This window comes from Lolium perenne, chromosome 1 (genome assembly GCF_019359855.2).
Source record: "Lolium perenne isolate Kyuss_39 chromosome 1, Kyuss_2.0, whole genome shotgun sequence".
NCBI lineage: Eukaryota > Viridiplantae > Streptophyta > Magnoliopsida > Poales > Poaceae > Lolium > Lolium perenne.
The window spans coordinates 241,707,017-241,730,552 of record NC_067244.2 but is presented as its reverse complement, the minus strand read 5'-3'; the positions used below and the strand labels follow the sequence as shown (position 1 = coordinate 241,730,552).

The following is a 23,536-nucleotide window of genomic DNA, read 5'->3' as shown; positions in this document are numbered from 1 at the left end:
TTGATCCTGATTTTTTCCTCATGTTCTCCATTTAGTTTTAAAAATTTCTAATCCTTTTCACCTAGCTCGGAATATGAAAAAAAAAAAAGGAATGAACTTCCCTATCATTAAAAGAAGATTCAAGTATTTTTGGATCCTGATCTGAGTTGCACATATACTTGGAATTTTCTTCACTCTGAATTCACCATAACGCTGCGTGTGAGATGGTACGGGTGCAGAACGGGATAACTAAAATATACTCGTACTTGGAATGCTGAATGGTTGATGCGGCGTAGAACGGGATAGCGAAGAAGTACTGGTTATGTTATGCAAAATAGAAGGGACTCGCTCAGTAGAAATGGATGTAGCTGAGGGACTTTCCTGCAATTGCCAATGAAGGCTGCACATATCTCAAAGCAATTGTGGATGTCCAGGATTAGCCCGGGACGCCCACATATATGTAGCATTGGTTTTTCGGATTTTTAATAATATAAAAATGCTTCTCTCTCCATTCATGATTGTCTCTTCAACGTGAGGAGAATCATGACCCCTTTACGGACATATCTACACGGTAGAAGCACACGGTTAAGGATATATTATCCGACATGAGTGACAGCATAACGTGAGGATTGCTCCACCTTCGTAGGCATCAGTGTAGTTTAAGTTGATTATGTGTCTTGAGCCTTTATTACTTTTGTTATCTAACAGTAGATTTGTGCGGCTATGTGCATCTTGTTATGCAGAAGTTTGATGTAAGTTTAAACCTTTTAAATAGTAATATAATTCGTTTTTTATTATTGAAAAAAATCACAAGTCAAATGACCCGGTGATCCCATATTTCACACGGTTGGATAGTTTCCAACACGCGGGTTTAGATTCTTAAGAAAAAAGAACACGCGGGTTTAGAACGAGGCCGAGCGCCAAGGTCGGTCAAGCTCCACAGAAGGGCATGGCCGCCGCCGCGAGCGCGTGCTTCCCACGCCTTTCTTCCTTCCCTACTTTCTAATCCAAATCGCACACACGCCAAACACCTTCTCTTCTCTGCAATCTCCCAAACTTCACTTCCCCACGAGTAGAAATCCTTTCTCCTCGTTTCCTATATCCTATATATACGCTCACCCGCCACAGAAAAGGAACTCATCTGCACCAGAAGCGCAACAATTAAGCTACACAACAGGGAGGGGATCAACGCAACAGAAACAACTACGAGTCCGCAAAGAAGATGGCAATGATCAGCGAGCGATGGACGAGGGTGCGGACCCTGGGCCGCGGCGCATCGGGCGCGGAGGTGTTCCTGGCGGCGGATGACGCATCCGGGGAGCTATTCGCGGTCAAGTCGGCGATCGCGTCCGGCGCCGCGGCGCTCAGGAGGGAGCAGGCGATCATGTCCGTTCTGCAATCCCCGCGCGTCTTGTCCTGCTTCGGCGGCCGCGCCGGACGCGACGGCTCGTACCAGCTGTTCCTCGAGTTGGCCCCCGGCGGCTCGCTCGCCGACGAGATTGCCAAGGATGGGGGCCTCGAGGAGCGAGCCGTTCGGGCATACGCAGCCGACATGGCGACCGGTCTGGCATACCTCCATGGAGAGTCCTTGGTGCACGGGGACGTGAAGCCGGGGAACGTCGTGATCGGCGCCGACGGCCGCGCCAAGCTTGCGGATTTTGGGTGCGCGAGGAAGGCCGGCGGTGGTCCGATCATCGGAGGCACGCCGGCGTTCATGGCGCCGGAGGTGGCGCGTGGCGAGGAGCAGGGCCCGGCAGCCGACGTGTGGGCGCTGGGATGCACGGTCGTGGAGATGGCCACCGGCCGCGCGCCCTGGAGCGGCACGGACGGCGACGCGCTCGTGGCGCTGCACCGGATCGGATACACTGATGCCGTACCCGAGGTGCCACAGTGGCTGTCTGCCGAAGCCAAGGATTTCTTGGCCGGGTGCCTGTCCAGGAAGGCAAGTGACCGGTGCACGGCGGCGCAGTTGCTCCAGCACCCGTTCTTGGCCTCCGCCGTCTTGGACAACAAGCTCGAAGATGTCAAGAGCAAATGGGTGTCGCCAAAGAGCACGTTGGAGGCGGCATTGTGGGAGTCAGAATCCGACAACGATGAAGCCGACGACGAGCTATCGCACAGCACGGACGAGAGGATCAAGGAATTGGCCTGTCCTGCGTGGGCGTTCCCGGACTGGGACTCTGACGAGGGCTGGATCGACGTGCTCTCGGTGCCAAACGAAGCATCCGACATGGTTGCCGTGCCGGCCGAGGAGACGACTGACCTGGACGATGCAATCTCAAGCGAAGAGCAAGCTGGAGATTGCGGCGTCCTCCACGTTACGGTGGACAGGAGCGTCCTTAATGAAGTAGAAGAAGCCAACCATGATTCAGAGTTGCAACTTAGGCATCAGTGTTTGGGAGTTTGGGTTTGCTATGAAACAGTACCACCATGTAAATTATCCTGCAACAACAGAAGCATGAATGCAATTGATTTTGTTCCTGCGCAAAACATTTTGTTCTTCCTTTTTGTGAATTTCTCTGCTCCTACTTGGCAGTTCCTCTGCCGCCCCGGTCGCGACACGTTCAGTTAGCAAACTCCCTGGAAAAAAAACATAACACGTTCAGTTAGCGCTGACTCCGATGGAGGGAAATCCAGCCTACGTTTTCAGCTTGCCTGCAACGCCGCATGCTGAAGCCGAAGCTTCCACCCTCTGATCGAGTCATACTCGAGTCGACGCGGAAAGAGCAACGTCACGGCAGACGTATACTACTCGAAAGGATCCGTGAGAGAGTATATTGCCGCACGGTCAAAAACATCTTGTTCGGAAGATCAAGCAACGAGACGTGGCCGCGCCGCGAGCGAGAGAGCCGGCCGGACCACACGCGCACCAGAGCGCGCCCTCGTGCTCATCTGGCATCCAACCGATGCCGATGCCGGCCCGAGCAGCGCGGCCGTGCCGTGTGTCGATTCGCTCCAGTGCGCCGCGTCGCTTCCCTGCCTAGCTTTGCCATTGCTCTCGCCGTCGTCTTCATTTCTGCTGCCTTTCTAAGAGCATCCCCACTCGTTTGGGCTCCCCACGCCCAAATCCGGCGAAATTTAGCGCCGGATGGATGTAGTTTTTGGTCTGGGGAGGCCCATTTTCCCAGCCGCGAGCCCATGGACGCGCACCCACCGCGTGCGTAGCGACGGCGCAGTCACCGGGAAGGGCAATCGTCGGAGTTCCCTCGACGCATTGAACCGTCGCGAAGTGGACTGGAGAGCCGGAACGACTCGTCGGGAACGGTCGAAGTGGCCTCGATGCGAGAACCGCCGTAATGGAGCACGAACTCCGGGGAAGAGCAACCGGCGCTCTCTGTCGTCGAGAGACCTACATATACGGTTTTCGACGGGCGACGCCATTCATCTGTTCTCTCGTCACCATCCTCCGTCAACCATGAGCGATATCTCTTGGCCATCGGACACCGACAGCGAGGGGAAGCCGCCTGGATGGCGCCATTGGTGGGATCCAGCTGCATCGTCCAGCAGCGACGATTCCCCCCCGCCGGCCAGCGAGGACGAGTTGGACGACGAGGAGGAGGACGAAGAGGCCGTGGAGCAGGCCGAGGAGCAGGCCGAGGAAGAGGCCGAGGAAGAGGAGGAGGAGCAGGAGCAGGAGGAGGAGCAGGAGGAGGAGGACGAAGAAGCTGATGAGGACGACGACGAGGACTCAACTTCCTCCGACGAGGAGGTGGCGAGCCGGAAGCGTCGCCGCGACGACGATGAGGCGGGGCCTTCTAAGAAGAAGAAGAAGTAGTTTAGTTTTAAAGTTTTTATATGTAATTCTTATGTTTATTCGAATTATATTCGAAATATATATATAATCTATCTATGTTGCACCACTTGAGAGTTCAAAGCTTTCGTTCGACGAGGGTATTGCCGTAGATCGGGAAGACGAGGGTTTTGCCGTAGATCGGGAAGACGAGGGTTTTGCCGTAGATCGGAGGCCATTGTCGCCGACAAGTTGGGGCCACGCGCGCTTTCGCTTCGTCCGGAGTCCCCGAGCGCTCCCCGGGGGGCCGGGGATGTCGTGGGATCGCCGGATGGATTTAGGCCCAAATCCGGACGAAAACGAGGAACCGGGGGCGCGACTGGGCCGAATTACGCCGTCCGGATGGAAAAAACGCTCGCCGGGGGCCTGTTCGGGGGGACGAGTGGAGATGCTCTAAGCAACGGACCCAGTGCGGCGGCGAAAGAATCTCGGATGCCGGATTCGTCACCGTCGCGGCTCGGGCGCGCATCACTACTGCTGATCGCGACCCAATTCAGAGTGATCATTGGGCGCGGAGGATACATATCTTGATCTTTTCCTCACTTTTCAGTTTGAACAAATCCGTGCTTCGGTGTCCTACTACACCCCATCCACCACTAAAATAAAAAAGATAAGTTAGCCTAAAAAAACATCGAAGAGTCTGTTCATTCACAGGGTACCAAAGTTTAGAGAGCGAGAGAACACTCAAGCAAAACCCTATGTATGCTAGTTGCGCGGCAATGGTTACCTAGGTAAAATAATGCAATATCACCTTCAGAAATGATTATCTGGTTTGGTTTGACGCTAAGACATGTGATGTGAGCTCATCTAACGAACACATGATATCCTTTATTCGTTGTTTCATTGTGCATGCAGGGGACTCCTAGCAATTAAGTCAAGTGCCCAGCCGCGTTAGGGACAGGCTGGTGCAGTTCGTTTAGGTTGGGCGGTAGATATCAAAATAGAAGAATCGAACTGCATGTCTATTTTGTTTAGACCAAGGCTGCTTCAGTAGGCCGACGTAAATGCTTTTTAAAAAATAAATTTTAATAGAAAATTTAGTTACATAGGGGCGAAAAGTAGATAAAACCCTAGCTAAGTAGGGTTTGCGCCATGTCCGCCTAGTCTTTGTCGCCGAGGTCAATGAAGATGGGCGCGGGAAGAGGTCCATCTGCTGGCGCATGTGCAGGAGCAAATGGTGGTGGCCCGTGCATTGGTGCGGGAGGACCTGACAGGGTCACTAGACTGCCCTACGCCATCGCTGACTCCCGCAGCTAGGTGGCAAGGCCATGCCACTTGCCGAGCTTGTGGAGCTCGCTCTGGACCATGGCCAACTAGAAGGGCTCCTCCTTGGTCAGCTATGGCAGCTGGATCTCTGGGTTAATGAAGGGTTGATCGGGTTGCCCGTCACCATTGCCCTCGCCCCCTTCGTCCTCGTCCTCGGCATCATCGTCGTACAAGAGGTCGCATCGTAACTCACAATTGAGGTAGGCCACGTCGTTGAGGTGCCCAGTTCGGTGTTGTGGGTCGAACTCCCATGAGCCGAACATGTACTAGTTGTAGTTGTCCAGCGTGAAAGCCAGATCCTCCCACATATCAGGCGGCAGGATAAACCGGCACTAGCGGATCTCAGAGCATCTCCACCGGCGGCCCCAATAGCGAGCTCAATAACTCTATTGGGGTCCTAGAGAGAGAAAGTAGCCACACCGGTGCTCCCAATAGAAAGCCCACGTCATCACGAGCCCAATAAAAGTGCCAGCGAGTCCCAAACAAGCCCTTAACTAAGGATGCTATCGGACGCGCCGGCGACGCATGCAAAGAAACTCCACGTCGGATTAGGACCAACTCCCTACTATCTAGCCCACCTGTTGTCGAGGGTACTCCTCGCCAATGCCCTCCGATAGGGGCTTAGGGTTGATGGAATCCTGTAGGCTGACACGAGACATCGGTTCACAGACAAGCGGGGAGAGCGATTTACCCAGGTTCGGGGCCCTCGATGAGGTAAAACCCTTACGTCCCGCCTGTCTGTTTTTTTATTATGAAGACAATGGGTTACAATGGGGTGCCGAATAGTTCGGCTGAGATCTAGTCGAAATTGCTGTTGCTAGGGTTACCTAGTTCTAAGCTTTTCCTGGCTAAGATTGCTAAGATTGTTCGTGTCCCTCGGCAACCCCTCTCCTGGCCTTTATATAGGAGGCCAGGTCTCAAGAGATCTAACCGAATACGACTAGGTTTACAGTAGTTTAGATCCAATCTTTCTTTGTTTGTTCGCTTCCTTGTCTTGCCCCTCAAGGAATCTTCTGGTGCGCCGACCTAGTGGCCCATCTCGCCTTCAGGTATCTTCATGGGCCTCCAATTTGTCAATACCGAATAGGGCAATACTGGTTACCCGAAGGGTAATGCCCACGTCAGTAGCCCCCGAGTGTCTAGCCGAAGATAATTCGGGTAGAGACTAATGCATGTCCTCTCATGATATTCTTCTCCTTCATTGTTCTTGTTCATCTTGATTTTGCTCCATCTTCTTTTTATCGGGTGCGCGTCAGCGCTCCCGATGGGAGTAGCCCCTGAGTCTAGGTACGGATGCTTGCAATCCGTGCGTAGACTCAAGTTGTACTACTCGAATACTTTCCTCTGCCGAGTTTTTCGCAAGTCTTCATAGGTCATCCAATATATTTTCTTTACGCAAAGGATAATGAGTAACGTGCCCAACTTTTGTTGGTTAACTGCCGATGGCAAAACAACGTTACTCTACACAGAATCAAGTCCCCGGGCATGATCCTGGAGTGCAAAAAACTTTTATTGGATGTACATCATGCGCTCCCGATGGGAGTGTCTAGGTGTAATCGCTTGTAACCGAGAACAGACTCAGTCCTTCTTTCTTCAATTGCTCATCCTGTCGAATCTTCTTTTTATCGGGTGCGCGTCAGCGCTCCCGATGGGAGTAGCCCCCGAGTCTAGGTGCGGATGCTTGTAATCCGTGCATAGACTCAAGTTCGTCATCCGATGACTTTTCATGTTTCCTTCGAATGCCTCTAGTTTTTTTTCTTATGACGTCATGGTTGTAGGCCGAATGACGGGATTTGACTTGACGTGTAACCACTGTGGGCCAACTGATAGGACTTGACCTGACGGGCCCACCCTAGTCCTGCGCAGGCAGTTTTTAGGTCTTAACTAATGCACGCGCGGCGATCGAGGCGTCTCCTCATTTTTCGCGCGACGTGGGAATAATGGGCCACCGGTTCCACTCCTTCTTCTAGCGCCACGTGTACAGTCAGATCTGCTTCTCTCCCCACGATGCTTTGTGGAGTTATGGCCACGTCTAGGCTCAAATTTTTACGGGATAAATAGGGAGCCTCCTTTCTTTTTACCTTTTACCCCGTTCACTGCTCATCTTCTCCTTCAAGCCTCATGTTCCTCTGTCTCTCCATCAGAAGCTTCGTTCACCATGGGCAAAAAGAAGAGTGGCAGCACATCGGAGGCGGCCAAAGTTAGCCGCGACTGGAGCGCCTCTGCCATTACCAACCGCGACATCAACAAACTTCGCGCCCTCGGCTTCATCTCCGCATCTGAGGATGACGTTCGTCTCCCAGGTCAGGTTTCTCGCCCGAGTCCCCCAAAGGGCTTCACCGTCATGTTCGTTGCTTTTCTGTTCCGTGGCCTCTCTCTTCCGGCGCACGAGTTCCTTCGCTCCCTTCTTTTCTTCTATGGGATTCAGCTCTGGCAGCTGACCCCAAATTCCATCCTCCACCTTTCCATTTTTATCACCGTCTGCGAAGCCTTCCTCGGCATTGAGCCTCACTGGGGCCTTTGGAGGAAGATTTTTTATGTGAAGCGTCATAATGATAGCAATGCCCCCCCCGTTGTCGGCGGCGCTGGCTTCGTTGTTAGAAAGGAAGTCGACTACTTCGATTATCCGATGAAGGAATCCGTCCAGGGCTGGCGCAACAAGTGGTTCTACCTTCGGGACCCTGCTGTTCCTGGGCGGCGTTCGAATCTCCCTATTTTTGACGATGTCTTGGTAGCTCATAAGAACAAGTCTTGGAACAACGCCCTTTCTCCCGAAGAAAAGGCGACAACCGACGAGCTATTCAAGCAAATCGTCACTTTGAAGAATTCAGGAGGCCTGACGATGTGCGGTACTGAAGTAGTTTCAGTGTTCCTACAACGTCGAGTGTAGCCACTGATGTCTCGCCCTCACCAGCTGTGGCTTTTCACTGGCAAAAACGACAAGTCGAGGGTCAACTCTGCCGACCTGTCGGCAGAGGAGCTCCAGAATGAGGTTCGTCGCCTGACATGCCTCAGCACCAAGGACACTATTGTCTTGACATCGGCGCGCCCTCCTTATGATTTCAAGCATCTTCCGTCCGAGGTAACCTTGTCGTTCTCCGTTTACAGCTATTAGTTCTTCTTTCTTTTTGTGCCTTACATGTTCTCTATCCTTCTGCAGGTCCCCGCTGTCGCCCAATGCTATCCTCCCTCACCCGAGAGCGGCGCGGTATTAGAGGATGACGACGACGATTCTGAGGGAACCGAGGATGCCCAGCACGCCCTTGAGGACAGCGATGTCCAAGAAGAGGAAGCTACTGAAGATGACGCCTTTCTCAAGAGCAGACGTCGCAAGCAGGTACATGATGATCTTATCACTTCGGCTGAATCAAGTCCCAAAGGAGGAGATAATGATGCCGACGAAGCTTCTTCGCCTCCTCCTGCTAAGAAGGGTTCAACAAGCTTCTTCGTGGACGAAGATGATCTGGACCTGTGAGTGTTTACACTCTTGTTACTTGTACTTCTTGTCACCTCGTATGCTAACCGCGCGCTGTTTTTAAACAGCTCTGCCGATGATGATGACGATGTTCCTCTCGCAAAGAGGGCTAAACTAGCTTCTGAGAGAGCAGCATCGGCTAAAGAATCGAACCCTTCTTCTGCCAAGTCAACGCCTCCATCCCGAACGGGTGTAGAGAAGGTCCCAGTGTCGAGAGTTATTCCTTCCGATGATGCTCCCACCCCGCCGGCTGGCCGCGATCACGTAAGTACTTTTAATCTGTCAAGCTTTGCTGAATTTCCATCACCTGTCTTCTTGACTTTTTCCTGGCTGCAGCCAATTTACGCTACAGTCGATGTTGTGGCGGATTTTGCTGAACAATTTACTCGCCTCGAAGCCGAAAACTCTCAACTTCGGAAGGCCGTCAAATCTTCGGCTGATCAGGTGGTCGAAGCCAACAGGCTTGCTGCCGATGCCAAAAGTGAGAATGCCTTGTTGAAGGAAGAAGTAAATCGGCTGAAGCGTCAAATGAAGGATGACCAAGATGCCAGGCGTGCAGCGGCGGCTGCGATTGATGAGAAGGAGGGTGTCCTCCGTGAATCCATCAAGGATTTACTGGGTAAAAATCCTTACGGTGCTCCGCCCCTTTCCTGATGTTTTCTCCATTGATTACTAATACTCTCTTTTTCAGAGGCCGCCAATTTAACTGTCAGCCGACGCCATCAGCTTCGGGAGGATTCTACGGCCGATGCCTTGTCACTTGCTGCTGAGTCAAATGTCCAGATCCTCAGATTACTGCAGAAGTCCAAGGGAGCGCTGTCGAAGTTATACTCGATGATCTTCCCTAAGGCGAAGCTGGACAAGACTCTCGACGAGATAGCAGAAGCTTTCCTTGTCGATCCCTCCGAACCTGTCGAGGTACTGAAACGTCGCAGCCGCTTGATTGGTGCGGTTCTTACTTTCCAGTTGCCTATGGGCCACGGGATGGGGTCGGAATTGGAAGAGTTCTCTAAGGCGCTGCCTGTTGATGATGAAAATCATCTAGTCAACCTTGAGCCTTTCAAGAGATCGGCAATAACTTGCGCCAACCGGCTTCTGAAGTTGGTGGATGAAGCACAAGCCGAGCCTGCTCCTGAGTCAGCCCCCGGTTCAACGTCGGCTAATCCTTGAACCGTTATTTGATTTGTTGTACATAATATTTTCGTAACACTTTGAAATTCGGCTCTGTTGCCAAACATCCTTTTGCATGTATGATGTGCACTCAACGCTCCCGATGGGAGTTTTTATATTAATGCTTGGTCTGAAGTGAGGACGTGCTGCAGATTCCTTCATCTTCTTCCCGTGCCGAGCTCTTTCCGAATTCTTCGGGTAACGATGAATCAGGCCTTGGTCGTCAGTTACGTGACCAGGTGTCTAGTCTAAATAAATACATTACTTCCCTTCGTGCGATGGCTGCCTTGGTGAAGAAGAAGGGAGAAATAGCGACTGCCATTGAACAATATGCTCTTGATGGTCTTCATGTTGCTACCGAAAGTTTGAACTGTGAGTATTAGCCCGCCTTCTGATTCCAGCTATAGCTTGAATGTTCTAACATCCGTTCCTTTTCCAGTCGTGGCTTCGGATGCGGTTGAAGAGGACAGGAAGATTCATGAAGAGGTTGAGGCGATGACCGACGTTGCGCACCCAACACATGGTTTATGGCTGCATCGTCCGAAGGCCGTCATCATGGCGAAGTTCAAGTACCGGGTGATGAAGGCACATTATTATTTTGATAAATACTATGCCCTTCTTACGATGGTTTGGCACACCTTGTTTCCTCTGGACCAGGCACCCGAAACTTTGTCTGGTTTGTTCACCCGATTCAAGTCTCCAGAAAGGATTCGTCTGCTAGTGCGGAAAGAGCTTCTAGCTGGTGCTGAGCTTGCCTTTGCTTCAATATTGGCATGCCATCCATCTTTGGATTTAAGAGCCGTGGCGAATACTGAAAGGGATTTAGGCCAGTACTATGATGTTGCTAGAGGTCCTGCTCATACCATCGTTTCTCGGATGGAATCATGCCTCGAAAAGGAACTGAAGGCCCACTGGGACCGGGGATCCCGATTATGAATGTAATAGCCTCGTATTTCGTATAAGACTGTTTGCTGTGTACGCTGTACGCTTATGCTAATTTAATTGATATTTTATTGTCGAGTGCGGCTGAGTGATCAGTTCAACCTGCTTACTCGACGACTTCGTTGTACTTTATGCAATGTTATTGCAAAGTCGATAGGTAATTTGTGCGAAAGTTCGGCTTCGTCACACGGTGCACCTGTTTGAGCCTTATCTTAATGTAACCATCTACTGCAGCACTCGCGTATTTTTCGAGGCTTGGATTGGTTGTTTTTGTATGTCATTAATCTTAGCTCTCGCTGAGAGTATTTAATTAATGTCATCGTGTAAACACGTTTTTTCTGGGCCAACGCTCCCGATGGGAGTTAGAGCCGATGGAAACGGTTCCGAACGTTTCGTTCGGGTGCCAATGCCTGAAGCAAGAAAAAGGGTAACAGAAATCTGATTAGATCTTTATTCATAATGCAAAGCAACCTTGTAGGCCGTTGAATGAAAAAACAAATGTATCCTATGTATAAAACCGTCGCAATTGCGCGATGTTCCATGGATTCTCGACATCTTTTCCTGAGGCTGGATTTTTGAGCCGATAGGCTCCTCCTGGTATCACTTCAGTGATGATGTATGGTCCTTCTCATGGGGATTCTAGCTTCAAGGGTCTTTTTTGCTTCAACCGAAGTACCATATCTCCAACACTGAAATGTCGACTGCGTATTCGTCAACTGTGGTAATTTCTCAGTGCTTGTTGGTAGACCGTTGTTCTTGCCAAGGCAATATCTCGTGCTTCGTCAAGGAGGTCGACAGCATCTTGTAGGGCGATATTGGAGGAGGACTCTGTGTACGCTGTTACTCGAGGCGCTTCAAATCTGACGTCGGCTGGCAGGACTGCTTCGGCTCCGTACACCAAGAAGAATGGAGTGTATTGAGTCGACCTATTGGGGGTGGTACGCAAACTCCATAGCACAGATGGTAATTCTTCGACCCAGGCTCCGGCTGCGCCTTTAAGGCGTTTCTTTAAACCATCCCCTATTAAGCCATTGATCCTTTCCACCTGGCCGTTGGTCTGAGGGTGAGAGACTGATGCGAATTTCAATTTGATTCCTCCATCATCGCAAAATTTCCTGAACTCCTCAGAATCAAAGTTGGAGCCGTTGTCTGTGACGATGCTGTGGGGCATACCGAATCGACAGGTTATTCCTTTAAAGAATTGAACCGCCATTTCAGCCTTTTGGTTTCGCACTGGTACTGCCTCGATCCACTTAGTGAATTTGTCGACTGCAACCAGTAAGTACGTGTGTCCTCCGGGTGACGATCTTGGCAACGGTCCAACTTGATCGAGTCCCCATTGAGCGAACGGCCATGCCAAGGGTATTGTCATTAAATCTGTTGCAGGAGCATGTGGTTTCGACGAGAAACGTTGGCACGCATCGCACTTCATGACTAGATCCCTAGCATCCGAAGCTGCCGTTGGCCAATAAAACCCTGCCCTAAAGGCTTTTGCCACAAGGGCTCTGCTCCCTGCATGATGCCCGCAGGTTCCTTCATGTATCTCGCGCAATAGTGCTTTTCCATCATCAATGGCGATGCACCTTTGGAAGATCCCTGAGATGCTGCGCTTGTAAAGCTCACCATTTATCACTGTGAAGGCCTTTGATCGTCTGACGATTCGCTTAGCTTCCACAGAGTCTTCTGGCAGCTCTTGTTTCGACAGGTACGCTAGGAATGGTTCGGTCCATAGAGGCTCGAGGAGGAGAACTTGTTCGGAAGAAAGGGCTGGAGATTCTTCAGCCGAAGGTTTTTGCAGTGAGCTTTTTTCCAATTCTTCACCCGATGATTTTGCAGACGGCTTTTCTTTAATTGATCTTTGAGCGATCACTTCGTAAAAGACTCCATCTGGGATGGGGGAGCATGTGGACCCGATGTTTGCCAACGTGTCGGCTTCTTCGTTACTGGCTCTGCCGATGTGCTTAAGCTCGCATCCTTCAAATTTAGCCTCCATGTTCTGATACAGCTGCCGATAAGCAACCATATTATCACTAACTGCATCGCACAGGTTCATTGACTGTTGGACCATGATACGTCTCCGACGTATCGATAATTTCTTATGTTCCATGCCACATTATTGATGTTATCTACATGTTTTATGCACACTTTATGTCATATTCGTGCATTTTCTGGAACTAACCTATTAACAAGATGCCGAAGTGCCAGTTGCTGTTTTCTGCTGTTTTTGGTTTCAGAAATCCTAGTAAGGAAATATTCTCGGAATTGGACGAAATCAAAGCCCAGGGGCCTATTTTCTCACGAAGCTTCCAGAAGTCCGAAGGAGAGACGGAGAGGGGCCACGGAGGGGCCACACTATAGGGCGGCGCGGCCCCCCCCTTGGCCGCGCCGGCCTGTAGTGTGGGGCCCCCGTGCCGCCTCTTGACCTGCCCTTCCGCCTATAAAAAGTCTCCGTGACGAAACCCCCAGTACCGAGAACCACGATACGGAAAACCTTCCAGAGACGCCGCCGCCGCCGATCCCATCTCGGGGGATCCAGGAGATCGCCTCCGGCACCCTGCCGGAGAGGGGAATCATCTCCCGGAGGACTCTACGCCGCCATGGTCGCCTCCGGTGTGATGTGTGAGTAGTCTACCCCTGGACTATGGGTCCATAGCAGTAGCTAGATGGTTGTCTTCTCCCCATTGTGCTATCATTGTCGGATCTTGTGAGCTGCCTAACATGATCAAGATCATCTATCTGTAATTCTATATGTTGCGTTTGTTGGGATCCGATGAATAGAGAATACTTGTTATGTTGATTATCAAAGTTATGCTATGTGTTGTTTATGATCTTGCATGCTCTCCGTTACTAGTAGATGCTCTGGCCAAGTAGATGCTTGTAACTCCAAGAGGGAGTACTTATGCTCGATAGTGGGTTCATGCCTGCATTGACACCTGGGACAGTGACAGAAAGTTCTAAGGTTGTGTTGTGCTGTTGCCACTAGGGATAAAACATTAGTGCTATGTTCAAGGATGTAGTCACTAGTTACATTACGCACCATACTTAATGCAATTGTCTGTTGTTAGCAACTTAATACTGGAGGGGGTTCGGATGATAACCTGAAGGTGGACTTTTTAGGCATAGATGCAGTTGGATGACAGTCTATGTACTTTGTCGTAATGCCCAATTAAATATCACTATACTCATCATGATATGTATGTGCATGGTCATGCTCTCTTTATTTGTCAATTGCCCAACTGTAATTTGTTCACCCAACATGCTGTTCGTCTTATGGGAGAGACACCTCTAGTGAACTGTGGACCCCGGTCCAATTCTCTTTACTGAAATACAATCTACTGCAATACTGTTTTACTGTTTTCTGCAAACAATCATCTTCCACACAATACGGTTAACTCTTTGTTACAGCAAGCCGGTGAGATTGACAACCTCACTGTTTCGTTGGGGCAAAGTACTTTGGTTGTGTTGTGCAGGTTCCACGTTGGCGCCAGAATCACTGGTGTTGCGCCGCACTACATCCCGCCGCCATCAACCTTCAACGTGCTTCTTGGCTCCTCCTGGTTCGATAAACCTTGGTTTCTTTCTGAGGGAAAACTTGCTGCTGTGCGCATCATACCTTCCTCTTGGGGTTGCCCAACGAACGTGTGAAATACACGCCATCAAGCACTTTTTCTGGCGCCGTTGCCGGGGAGATCAAGACACGCTGCAAGGGGAGTCTCCACTTCTCAATCTCTTTACTTTGTTTTTGTCTTGCTTAGTTTTATTTACTACTTTGTTTGCTGCACTAAATCAAAATACAAAAAAATTAGTTGCTAGTTTTACTTTATTTGCTATCTTGTTTGCTATATCAAAAACGCAAAAAAAAATTAGTTACTTGTTTTACTTTACTTAATATCATGCATGTTTTTATTTCACTAGTTAAGCATAATGGAAAACAACAAAAATATGAGAGATCTTTATGAACTTTATCTTGAATTAGGACATGATGTGTTTGAAGAGAGAATTAAAAAACCCATGGAACTTTATATGCATGCTAATGGGAATGTTATTACTATGAATGCTTTGAACACCATTGTTGCTAATGCTATGGAAAATTCTAAGCTTGGGGAAGCTGGCTTTGATGAGCATGATCTTTTTAGTCCCCCAAGCATTGAGGAGAAAATTTTATTTTATGATTACAATATGCCTCCTATATATGATGATAGCCACTTTGTTGAATTTGCTCCCACTACAACTAATAAAATTGATTATGCTTATGTGGAGAGTAATAATTTTATGCATGAGACTCATGATAAGAATGCTTTATGTGATAGTTATATTGTTGAGTTTGCTCATGATGCTACTGAAAGTTATTATGAGAGAGGAAAATATGGTTGTAGAAATTTTCATGTTACTAAAACACCTCTCTATGTGCTGAAATTTTTGAAGCTACACTTGTTTTATCTTTCTACGCTTGTTGCATTATACTTCTTGAACTTGTTTATTTACAAGATTCCTCTTCATAGGAAGCATGTTAGACTTAAATTTGTTTTGAATTTGCCTCTTGAAGCTCTCCTTTGCTTCAAATACTATTTCTTGCGAGTGCATCATCAAAACTGCTGAGCCCATCTTAATGGCTATAAAGAAAGAACTTCTTGGGAGATAACCCATGTGTTATTTTACTACAGTACTTTGTTTTTATTTTGTGTCTTGGAAGTTGTTTACTACTGTAGCAACCTCTCCTTATCTTAGTTTAGTGTTTTGTTGTGCCAAGTAAAGTCTTTGATAGAAAAGTAAGTACTAGATTTGGATTACTGCGCAGTTCCAGATTTCTTTGCTGTCACGAATCTGGGTCCACCTCCCTGTAGGTAGCTCAGAAAATTAAGCCAATTTACGTGCATGATCCTCAGATATGTACGCAACTTTCATTCAATTTGAGCATTTTCATTTGAGCAAGTCTGGTGCCATTTTAAAATTCGTCAATACGAACTGTTCTGTTTTGACAGATTCTGCCTTTTATTTCGCATTGCCTCTTTCGCTATGTTGGATGAATTTCTTTGATCCATTAATGTCCAGTAGCATTATGCAATATCCAGAAGTGTTAAGAATGATTGTGTCACCTCTGAATATGTCAAATTTATATTGTGCACTAACCCTCTAATGAGTTGTTTCGAGTTTGGTGTGGAGGAAGTTTTCAAGGATCAAGAGAGGAGTATGATGCAACATGATCAAGGAGAGTGAAAGCTCTAAGCTTGGGGATGCACCCGGTGGTTCACCCCTGCATATATCAAGAAGACTCAAGCGTCTAAGCTTGGGGATGCCCAAGGCATCCCCTTCTTCATCGACAACATTATCAGGTTCCTCCCCTGAAACTATATTTTTATTCCATCACATCTTATGTGCTTTTTCTTGGAGCGTCGGTTTGTTTTTGTTTTTTGTTTTGTTTGAATAAAATGGATCCTAGCATTCACTTTATGGGAGAGAGACACGCTCCGCTGTAGCATATGGACAAGTATGTCCTTGGTTTCTACTCATAGTATTTATGGCGAAGTTTCTCCTTCGTTAAATTGTTATATGGTTGGAATTGGAAAATGATACATGTAGTAATTGCTATAAATGTCTTGGGTAATGTGATACTTGGCAATTGTTGTGCTCATGTTTAAGCTCTTGCATCATATGCTTTGCACCCATTAATGAAGAAATACATAGAGCATGCTAAAATTTGGTTTGCATATTTGGTTTCTCTAAGGTCTAGATAATTTCTAGTTTTGAGTTTGAACAACAAGGAAGACGGTGTAGAGTCTTATAATGTTTTCAATATGTCTTTTATGTGAGTTTTGCTGCACCGGTTCATCCTTGTGTTTGTTTCAAATAGCCTTGCTAGCCTAAACCTTGTATCGAGAGGGAATACTTCTCATGCATCCAAAATACTTGAGCCAACCACTATGCCATTTGTGTCCACCATACCTACCTATACTACATGGTATTTTCCGCCATTCCAAAGTAAATTGCTTGAGTGCTACCTTTAAAATTCCATCATTCACCTTTGCAATATATAGCTCATGGGACAAATAGCTTAAAAACTATTGTGGTATTGAATATGTAATTATGCACTTTATCTCTTATTAAGTTGCTTGTTGTGCGATAACCATGTTCACTGGGGACACCATCAACTTTTCATTGTTGAATTTCATGTGAGTTGCTATGCATGTTCGTCTTGTCTGAAGCAAGAGAGATCTACCACCATATGGTTAAGCATGCATATGTTAGAGAAGAACATCGGGCCGCTAACTAAAGCCATGCTCCATGGTGGAAGTTTCAGTTTTGGACAACAATCCTCAAATCTCAAATGAGAAAATTATTAATTGTTGGTATATGCTTATGCATAAAAGAGGAGTCCATTATCTGTTGTCTATGTTGTCCCGGTATGGATGTCTAAGTTGAAGAATAATCAATAGCGAGAAATCCAATGCGAGCTTTCTCCTTAGACCTTTGTACAGGCGGCATAGAGGTACCCCTTTGTGACACTTGGTAAAAACAATGCATTGTGATGACCCGGTAGTCCAAGCTAATTAGGACAAGGTGCGGGCACTATTAGTACGCTATGCATGAGGCTTGCAACTTATAAGATATAATTTACATGATGCATATGCTTTATTACTACCGTTGACAAAATTGTTTCATGTTTTCAAAATCAAAGCTCTAGCACAAATATAGCAATCGATGCTTTTCCTCTATGGAGGACCATTCTTTTACTTTCAATGTTGAGTCAGTTCACCTATTTCTCTCCACCTTAAGAAGCAAACACTTGTGTGAACTGTGCATTGATTCTTACATACTTGCTTATTGCACTTATTATATTACTCTATGTTGACAATATCCATGAGATATACATGTTACAAGTTGAAAGCAACCGCTGAAACTTAATCTTCTTTTGTGTTGCTTCAATGCCTTTACTTTGAATTATTGCTTTATGAGTTAACTCTTATGCAAGACTTATTGATGCTTGTCTTGAAGTACTATTCATGAAAAGTCTTTGCTTTATGATTCACTTGTTTACTCATGTCATATACAATGTTTTGATCGCTGCATTCACTACATATGCTTTACAAATAGTATGATCAAGGTTATGATGGCATGTCACTCCAGAAATTATCTGTGTTATCGTTTTACCTGCTCGGGACGAGCAGAACTAAGCTTGGGGATGCTGATACGTCTCCAACGTATCGATAATTTCTTATGTTCCATGCCACATTATTGATGTTATCTACATGTTTTATGCACACTTTATGTCATATTCGTGCATTTTCTGGAACTAACCTATTAACAAGATGCCGAAGTGCCGATTCTTTGTTTCTGCTGTTTTTGGTTTCAGAAATCCTAGTAAGGAAATATTCTCGGAATTGGACGAAATCAAAGCCCCGGGGGCCTATTTTCTCACGAAGCTTCCGGAAGTCCGAAGGAGAGACGAAGAGGGGCCACGGGAGGGCCACACTATACCGCGTCGCGGCCCACCCCATGGCCGCGCCGGCCTGTAGTTTGGGGCCCCCGAGCCGCCACTTGACCTCCCCTACCGCCTATAAAAAGTCTCCGTGACGAAACCCCCAGGACCGAGAACCACGATACGGAAAACCTTCCGAGACGCCGCCGCCGCCGATCCCATCTCGGGGATCCAGAGATCGCCTCCGGCACCCTGCCGGAGAGGGGAATCATCTCCCGGAGGACTCTACGCCGCCATGGTCGCCTCCGGTGTGATGTGTGAGTAGTCTACCCCTGGACTATGGGTCCATAGCAGTAGCTAGATGGTTGTCTTCTCCCCATTGTGCTATCATTGTCGGATCTTGTGAGCTGCCTAACATGATCAAGATCATCTATCTGTAATTCTATATGTTGCGTTTGTTGGGATCCGATGAATAGAGAATACTTGTTATGTTGATTATCAAAGTTATGCTATGTGTTGTTTATGATCTTGCATGCTCTCCGTTACTAGTAGATGCTCTGGCCAAGTAGATGCTTGTAACTCCAAGAGGGAGTACTTATGCTCGATAGTGGGTTCATGCCTGCATTGACACAGGACAAGGAGAGAAAGTTCTAAGGTTGTGTTGTGCTGTTGCCACTAGGGATAAAACATTAGTGCTATGTTCAAGGATGTAGTCACTAGTTACATTACGCACCATACTTAATGCAATTGTCTGTTGTTAGCAACTTAATACTGGAGGGGGTTCGGATGATAACCTGAAGGTGGACTTTTTAGGCATAGATGCAGTTGGATGACGGTCTATGTACTTTGTCGTAATGCCCAATTAAATCTCACTATACTCATCATGATATGTATGTGCATGGTCATGCTCTCTTTATTTGTCAATTGCCCAACTGTAATCTGTTCACCCAACATGCTGTTCGTCTTATGGGAGAGACACCTCTAGTGAACTGTGGACCCCGGTCCAATTCTCTTTACTGAAATACAATCTCTTGCACATCTTGTTTTCTTGTTTTACGCAAACAATCATCTTCCACACAATACGGTTAACTCTTTGTTACAGCAAGCCGGTGAGATTGACAACCTCACTGTTTCGTTGGGGCAAAGTACTTTGGTTGTGTTGTGCAGGTTCCACGTTGGTGCCGGAATCACTGGTGTTGCGCCGCACTACATCCCGCCGCCATCAACCTTCAACGTGCTTCTTGGCTCCTCCTGGTTCGGTAAACCTTGGTTTCTTTCTGAGGGAAAACTTGCTGCTGTGCGCATCATACCTTCCTCTTGGGGTTGCCCAACGAACGTGTGAAATACACGCCATCAGACCACCAGGTTCGAATCTCCGTAGATCTCTAGGCGCGTAGCGCCACATGCCTTCGCCATTTTCATTCCGTGCAGCAGTGCTTCGTATTCTGCTTCGTTGTTTGTCGGCAGGGAGAAATTCATACGTAGTATATACTTCATTTTATCTCCCTGTGGTGATATCAACACCACTCCTGCCCCTGCTCCTGTACTCCGTTTTGACCCATCAAAGTACATTACCCATGACCCCGACATGTCGGGTGTTGCTGGTGTCTGTGATTGGATCCAATCTGCCACAAAATCTGGGAGGATTTGGGATTTTACTACCGTTCGGTTGACGTAAGTTATGTCGTGTGGTGCTAACTCGATGGCCCATTGAGACACTCGACCTGTGGCTTCCGGATTGGTCATTATGCTCTTCAGGGGTGCTTCGCTCACAACTTTGATCGGGTGCTCCGTGAAGTAGTGCCTCAGCTTGCGAGCCGACCTCCATACTGCATATGCCAACTTCTGGTGATGAGGATACCTCTGTCTTGCGAGGGTAAGTACTTCACTGAGGTAGTAAACGGGCCTCTGCACACCATGAACTCTCCCTGCTTCTTCTCGTTCGACAACCAAAACGCTACTGAAGACTTGAGCTGTAGCAGCTATGTACATCAGCAGTGTCTCCTTCTCGCGCGGAGTCACGAGCACCGGGGAAGTCGATAGGATTTTCTTCAAGTTGTCGAAGGAGTCTTGCGCTTCCTTTGTCCACTCGAACTTTTCTGACTTTTTCATCAAGTTGTAGAAAGACAAAGCTTTCTCCCCTAACTTCGCGATGAACCTGCTAGCGCTGCTAATCGGTCTGCCAACTGCTGCACTTGGTGCAGATTCTTTGGCGGCTCCATGTCGAGAATAGCTTTGATCTTCAAGGGATTAGCCTCGATTCCTCTGGCTGATATGAAGTACCCGAGTACTTGCCCTCCTGGCACTCCGAAGAAACATTTCTTGGGGTTCAGCTTGATTCTGTATTTGTCCAGATTGTCAAAGGTTTCCCGCAAGTCATCGATGAGTGTGGCTGCGTGCTTTGTTTTCACCACGATGTCGTCGATGTAGACTTCAATGTTCCTTCCGATCTGCTCCGCGAGGCAGGCTTGCATGCAGCGTTGATAGGTTGCTCCTGCATTTTTCAACCCGAAGGTCATGACGTTGTAACAGAAAACGCCGTGTGGAGTGATGAACGCGGTTAACTCCTGATCCTCTTTCTTCAATTTGATCTGGTTATACCCGGAGTATGCATCAAGGAAAGAGAGACGATCGCACCCGGCCGTAGAATCAACTATTTGATCTATTCGAGGCAGTGGGAAATGATCTTTCGGGCAGTGTTTGTTAAGGCTAGTGTAATCGATGCACATGCGGAGGGCGGTTGTGTCCTTCTTCGGCACCATGACAGGATTAGCCACCCATTCAGATTCCTTAAGCTCTCGGATAAATCCCGCCTTGCGGAGCCGATTAACTTCTTCACCGATTGCTCTTCTTTTAGGCTCGGAGAATCGCCGCATCGACTGCTGTACTGGCTTGGCCGTCGGGTCAACATTTAGGGCGTGCTCAGCGAGTTCCCTGGGGATACCTGGCATGTCGGATGGCTCCCATGCAAATATCTCCCAGCGCTCACGGAGGAACTCGATGAGCGCGCTTTCCTATGCGACAGCTAGGTCAGCCGAGGTGTTGACCGTTTTCTTCGGGTCAGTAGGGTGCACCTGCAGCTTCTTGGTTTCCTTTGTAGTATCGAACTCATCGGATCTTGCATTTCGATTGTCGGCTGGTGGCTGTGTGTGATCTGTAACGGTGTCGATCGCGTTGAGTTCTTCTTTGGCTCCAAACTTCGAGGCGATCTTCTGAAACTCCCTGTCGCAGTTGTCTGACCGAGCGAAACTGCCGTGAATGGTTATTGGGGTCCCGTTGTTGCCTGGCATCTTTAGTTTCAGGTACGCATAATGAGGCATGGCCATGAATTTGGCAAACGCAGGTCTGCCGAGAATGGCGTGGTACTGAGATTCCCAGTCGACTACCTCGAACTCGACCCTCTCTTTCCTCAAATTACTGGGTGTGCCGAAGACTACGTCCAACGATGTTTTGCCCAGCGAGTAAGCGGGTCGAGTCGGTATGATGCCGTGAAACCCTGTGTCGGATTCTTTTAGCATGTCGACTGTTAAACCCATTGCCCTCATCGTGCTGGCGAATAACAGGTTCAGGCCGCTTCCTCCGTCCATAAATACTTTGCCCATATTATATCCTCCAATCTGTGCTTCCAGTACAAGGGCCGCGTGACCGGGCCTTGGGACGGCCTTCGGGTGGTCCGCCCTGCTGAAGGTGATGCTCTGATCTGACCAGTCGATAAAATCCGGCGTATCAACCATGGCAACCTCCGCGTATTTTACTTCTCGGGAGAACTTTTTGGTTTCTCTTTTCGAAAAGCTGGTTTTGTGGATCATACTGATTTGTCCACGCAGTGCTGGGAATGCCTCGACTGGTACATATTCATCTTTTTCCATTGGCTCATATGGTTCTGGTACATATGGCTCTGGCTGATGACCATAGGACCTTGCTTTCTCTTCCATTATGCGGACTCTTGATGCAGCTTCGGTTCTGAGGTCGTCGCAGAACTGCCGAATCTCTAGGAAGTGTCGGCAGTTCCTTAACAGATGGCTGGACTTCTCCCGACCATCCTTAGGATCGAAGTAAGAGTGGAGATAACATGGCGCCTCAAGCTGCTCTGTGGCTGAGAGGTGTGGAGAACGGGTGCGTCCCCTGATTGACGATATGTCATAGCATCGAGAGTGGACTACTGTTCTGCTTTCCTCTTCACGGTGTGAGCTCCTCCGTCTCTTTCTTTGTCCAACTGCGGCGTCGAGATTTTCCCGGTTGCTCTCTCGCATGCTTCTGGGTGAAGCCTTTAAGATTGCTGCCGAAGGGACACCCTCCTGTGGCGCGACCTTTGAGTGGGACGCGCCGGCCCCGGGGAGGCGGAGAAAACCTCCAGAGTCGACGACGAAGTGGACACCGCCGAAAACAGCTTCCGTGTTGTGGGACGACGCCATGGAATTCAGGTGAAGCTCTTCGTGGCGCGGCACGAACTCGAAAGATCCGCAGCGGATTGGATCTCTTGGCTTTGCTGGCGTTGGCGACTCGAGTAGGAACACCGTTGACGTAACTGGTGCTGCCGATGACCTGCCTTGTGCCGACAGATTTCCCACAGACGGCGCCAATTGTCGAGGGTACTCCTCGCCAATGCCCTCCGATAGGGGCTTAGGGTTGATGGAATCCTGTAGGCTGACACGAGACATCGGTTCACAGACAAGCGGGGAGAGCGATTTACCCAGGTTCGGGGCCCTCGATGAGGTAAAACCATTACGTCCTGCCTGTCTGTTCTTTTATTATGAAGACAATGGGTTACAATGGGGTGCCGAATAGTTCGGCTGAGATCTAGTCGAAATTGCTGTTGCTAGGGTTACCTAGTTCTAAGCTTTTCCTGGCTAAGATTGCTAAGATTGTTCGTGTCCCTCGGCAGCCCCTCTCCTGGCCTTTATATAGGAGGCCAGGTCTCAAGAGATCTAACCGAATACGACTAGGTTTACAGTAGTTTAGATCCAATCTTTGTTTGTTTGTTCGCTTCCTTGTCTTGCCCCTCAAGGAATCTTCTGGTGCGCCGACCTAGTGGCCCATCTCGCCTTCAGGTATCTTCATGGGCCTCCAATTTGTCAATACCGAATAGGGCAATACTGGTTACCCGAAGGGTAATGCCCACGTCACCTGTCGATGCCTAATCTCTCCACCTAACCCCCCTCTCTCTCTCCTCTCTTCTTTATCTTTTGCGATCTTTGTATAGGGGAGAACCGGTGTGGGGAGATGAAATTTTTTGGTAGACACTTTCTGCCGGTGACCCCTAAACGTAGCCGACATGTGTGCTGCCAGCTACTATTTGAAGGTCACCGGCGGAGATGGTCTCATCACCCCGCTCACGCCCCTTCCGCGGCACCGGTTAGTGTCAAACAAAGATACAGTAAGAAGCTGCGTGGTTAGTGATACGTCTCCGACGTATCGATAATTTCTTATGTTCCATGCCACATTATTGATGATATCTACATGTTTTATGCATACTTTATATCATATTTATGCATTT

At 48.4% G+C, this 23,536-nt stretch overlaps 1 protein-coding gene across 1 annotated transcript; it reads left to right on the top strand.

Moving 5' to 3' along the window:
• Positions 1-979: 979 nt before the first annotated feature.
• Positions 980-2,556, top strand: LOC127327404 (mitogen-activated protein kinase kinase kinase 18-like). The gene has a single exon (XM_051354176.2). It carries the CDS (start codon positions 1,202-1,204, stop codon positions 2,549-2,551), a length of 1,350 nt encoding a protein of 449 aa, XP_051210136.1. The 5' UTR covers positions 980-1,201; the 3' UTR covers positions 2,552-2,556.
• The last annotated feature ends 20,980 nt before the right edge of the window (positions 2,557-23,536 follow it).

Coding starts and splice junctions, on each gene's coding strand:
- LOC127327404 (XM_051354176.2), top strand. CDS start 1,202: ATGGCAATGATCAGCGAGCGATGGACGAGGGTGCGGACCCTGGGCCGC.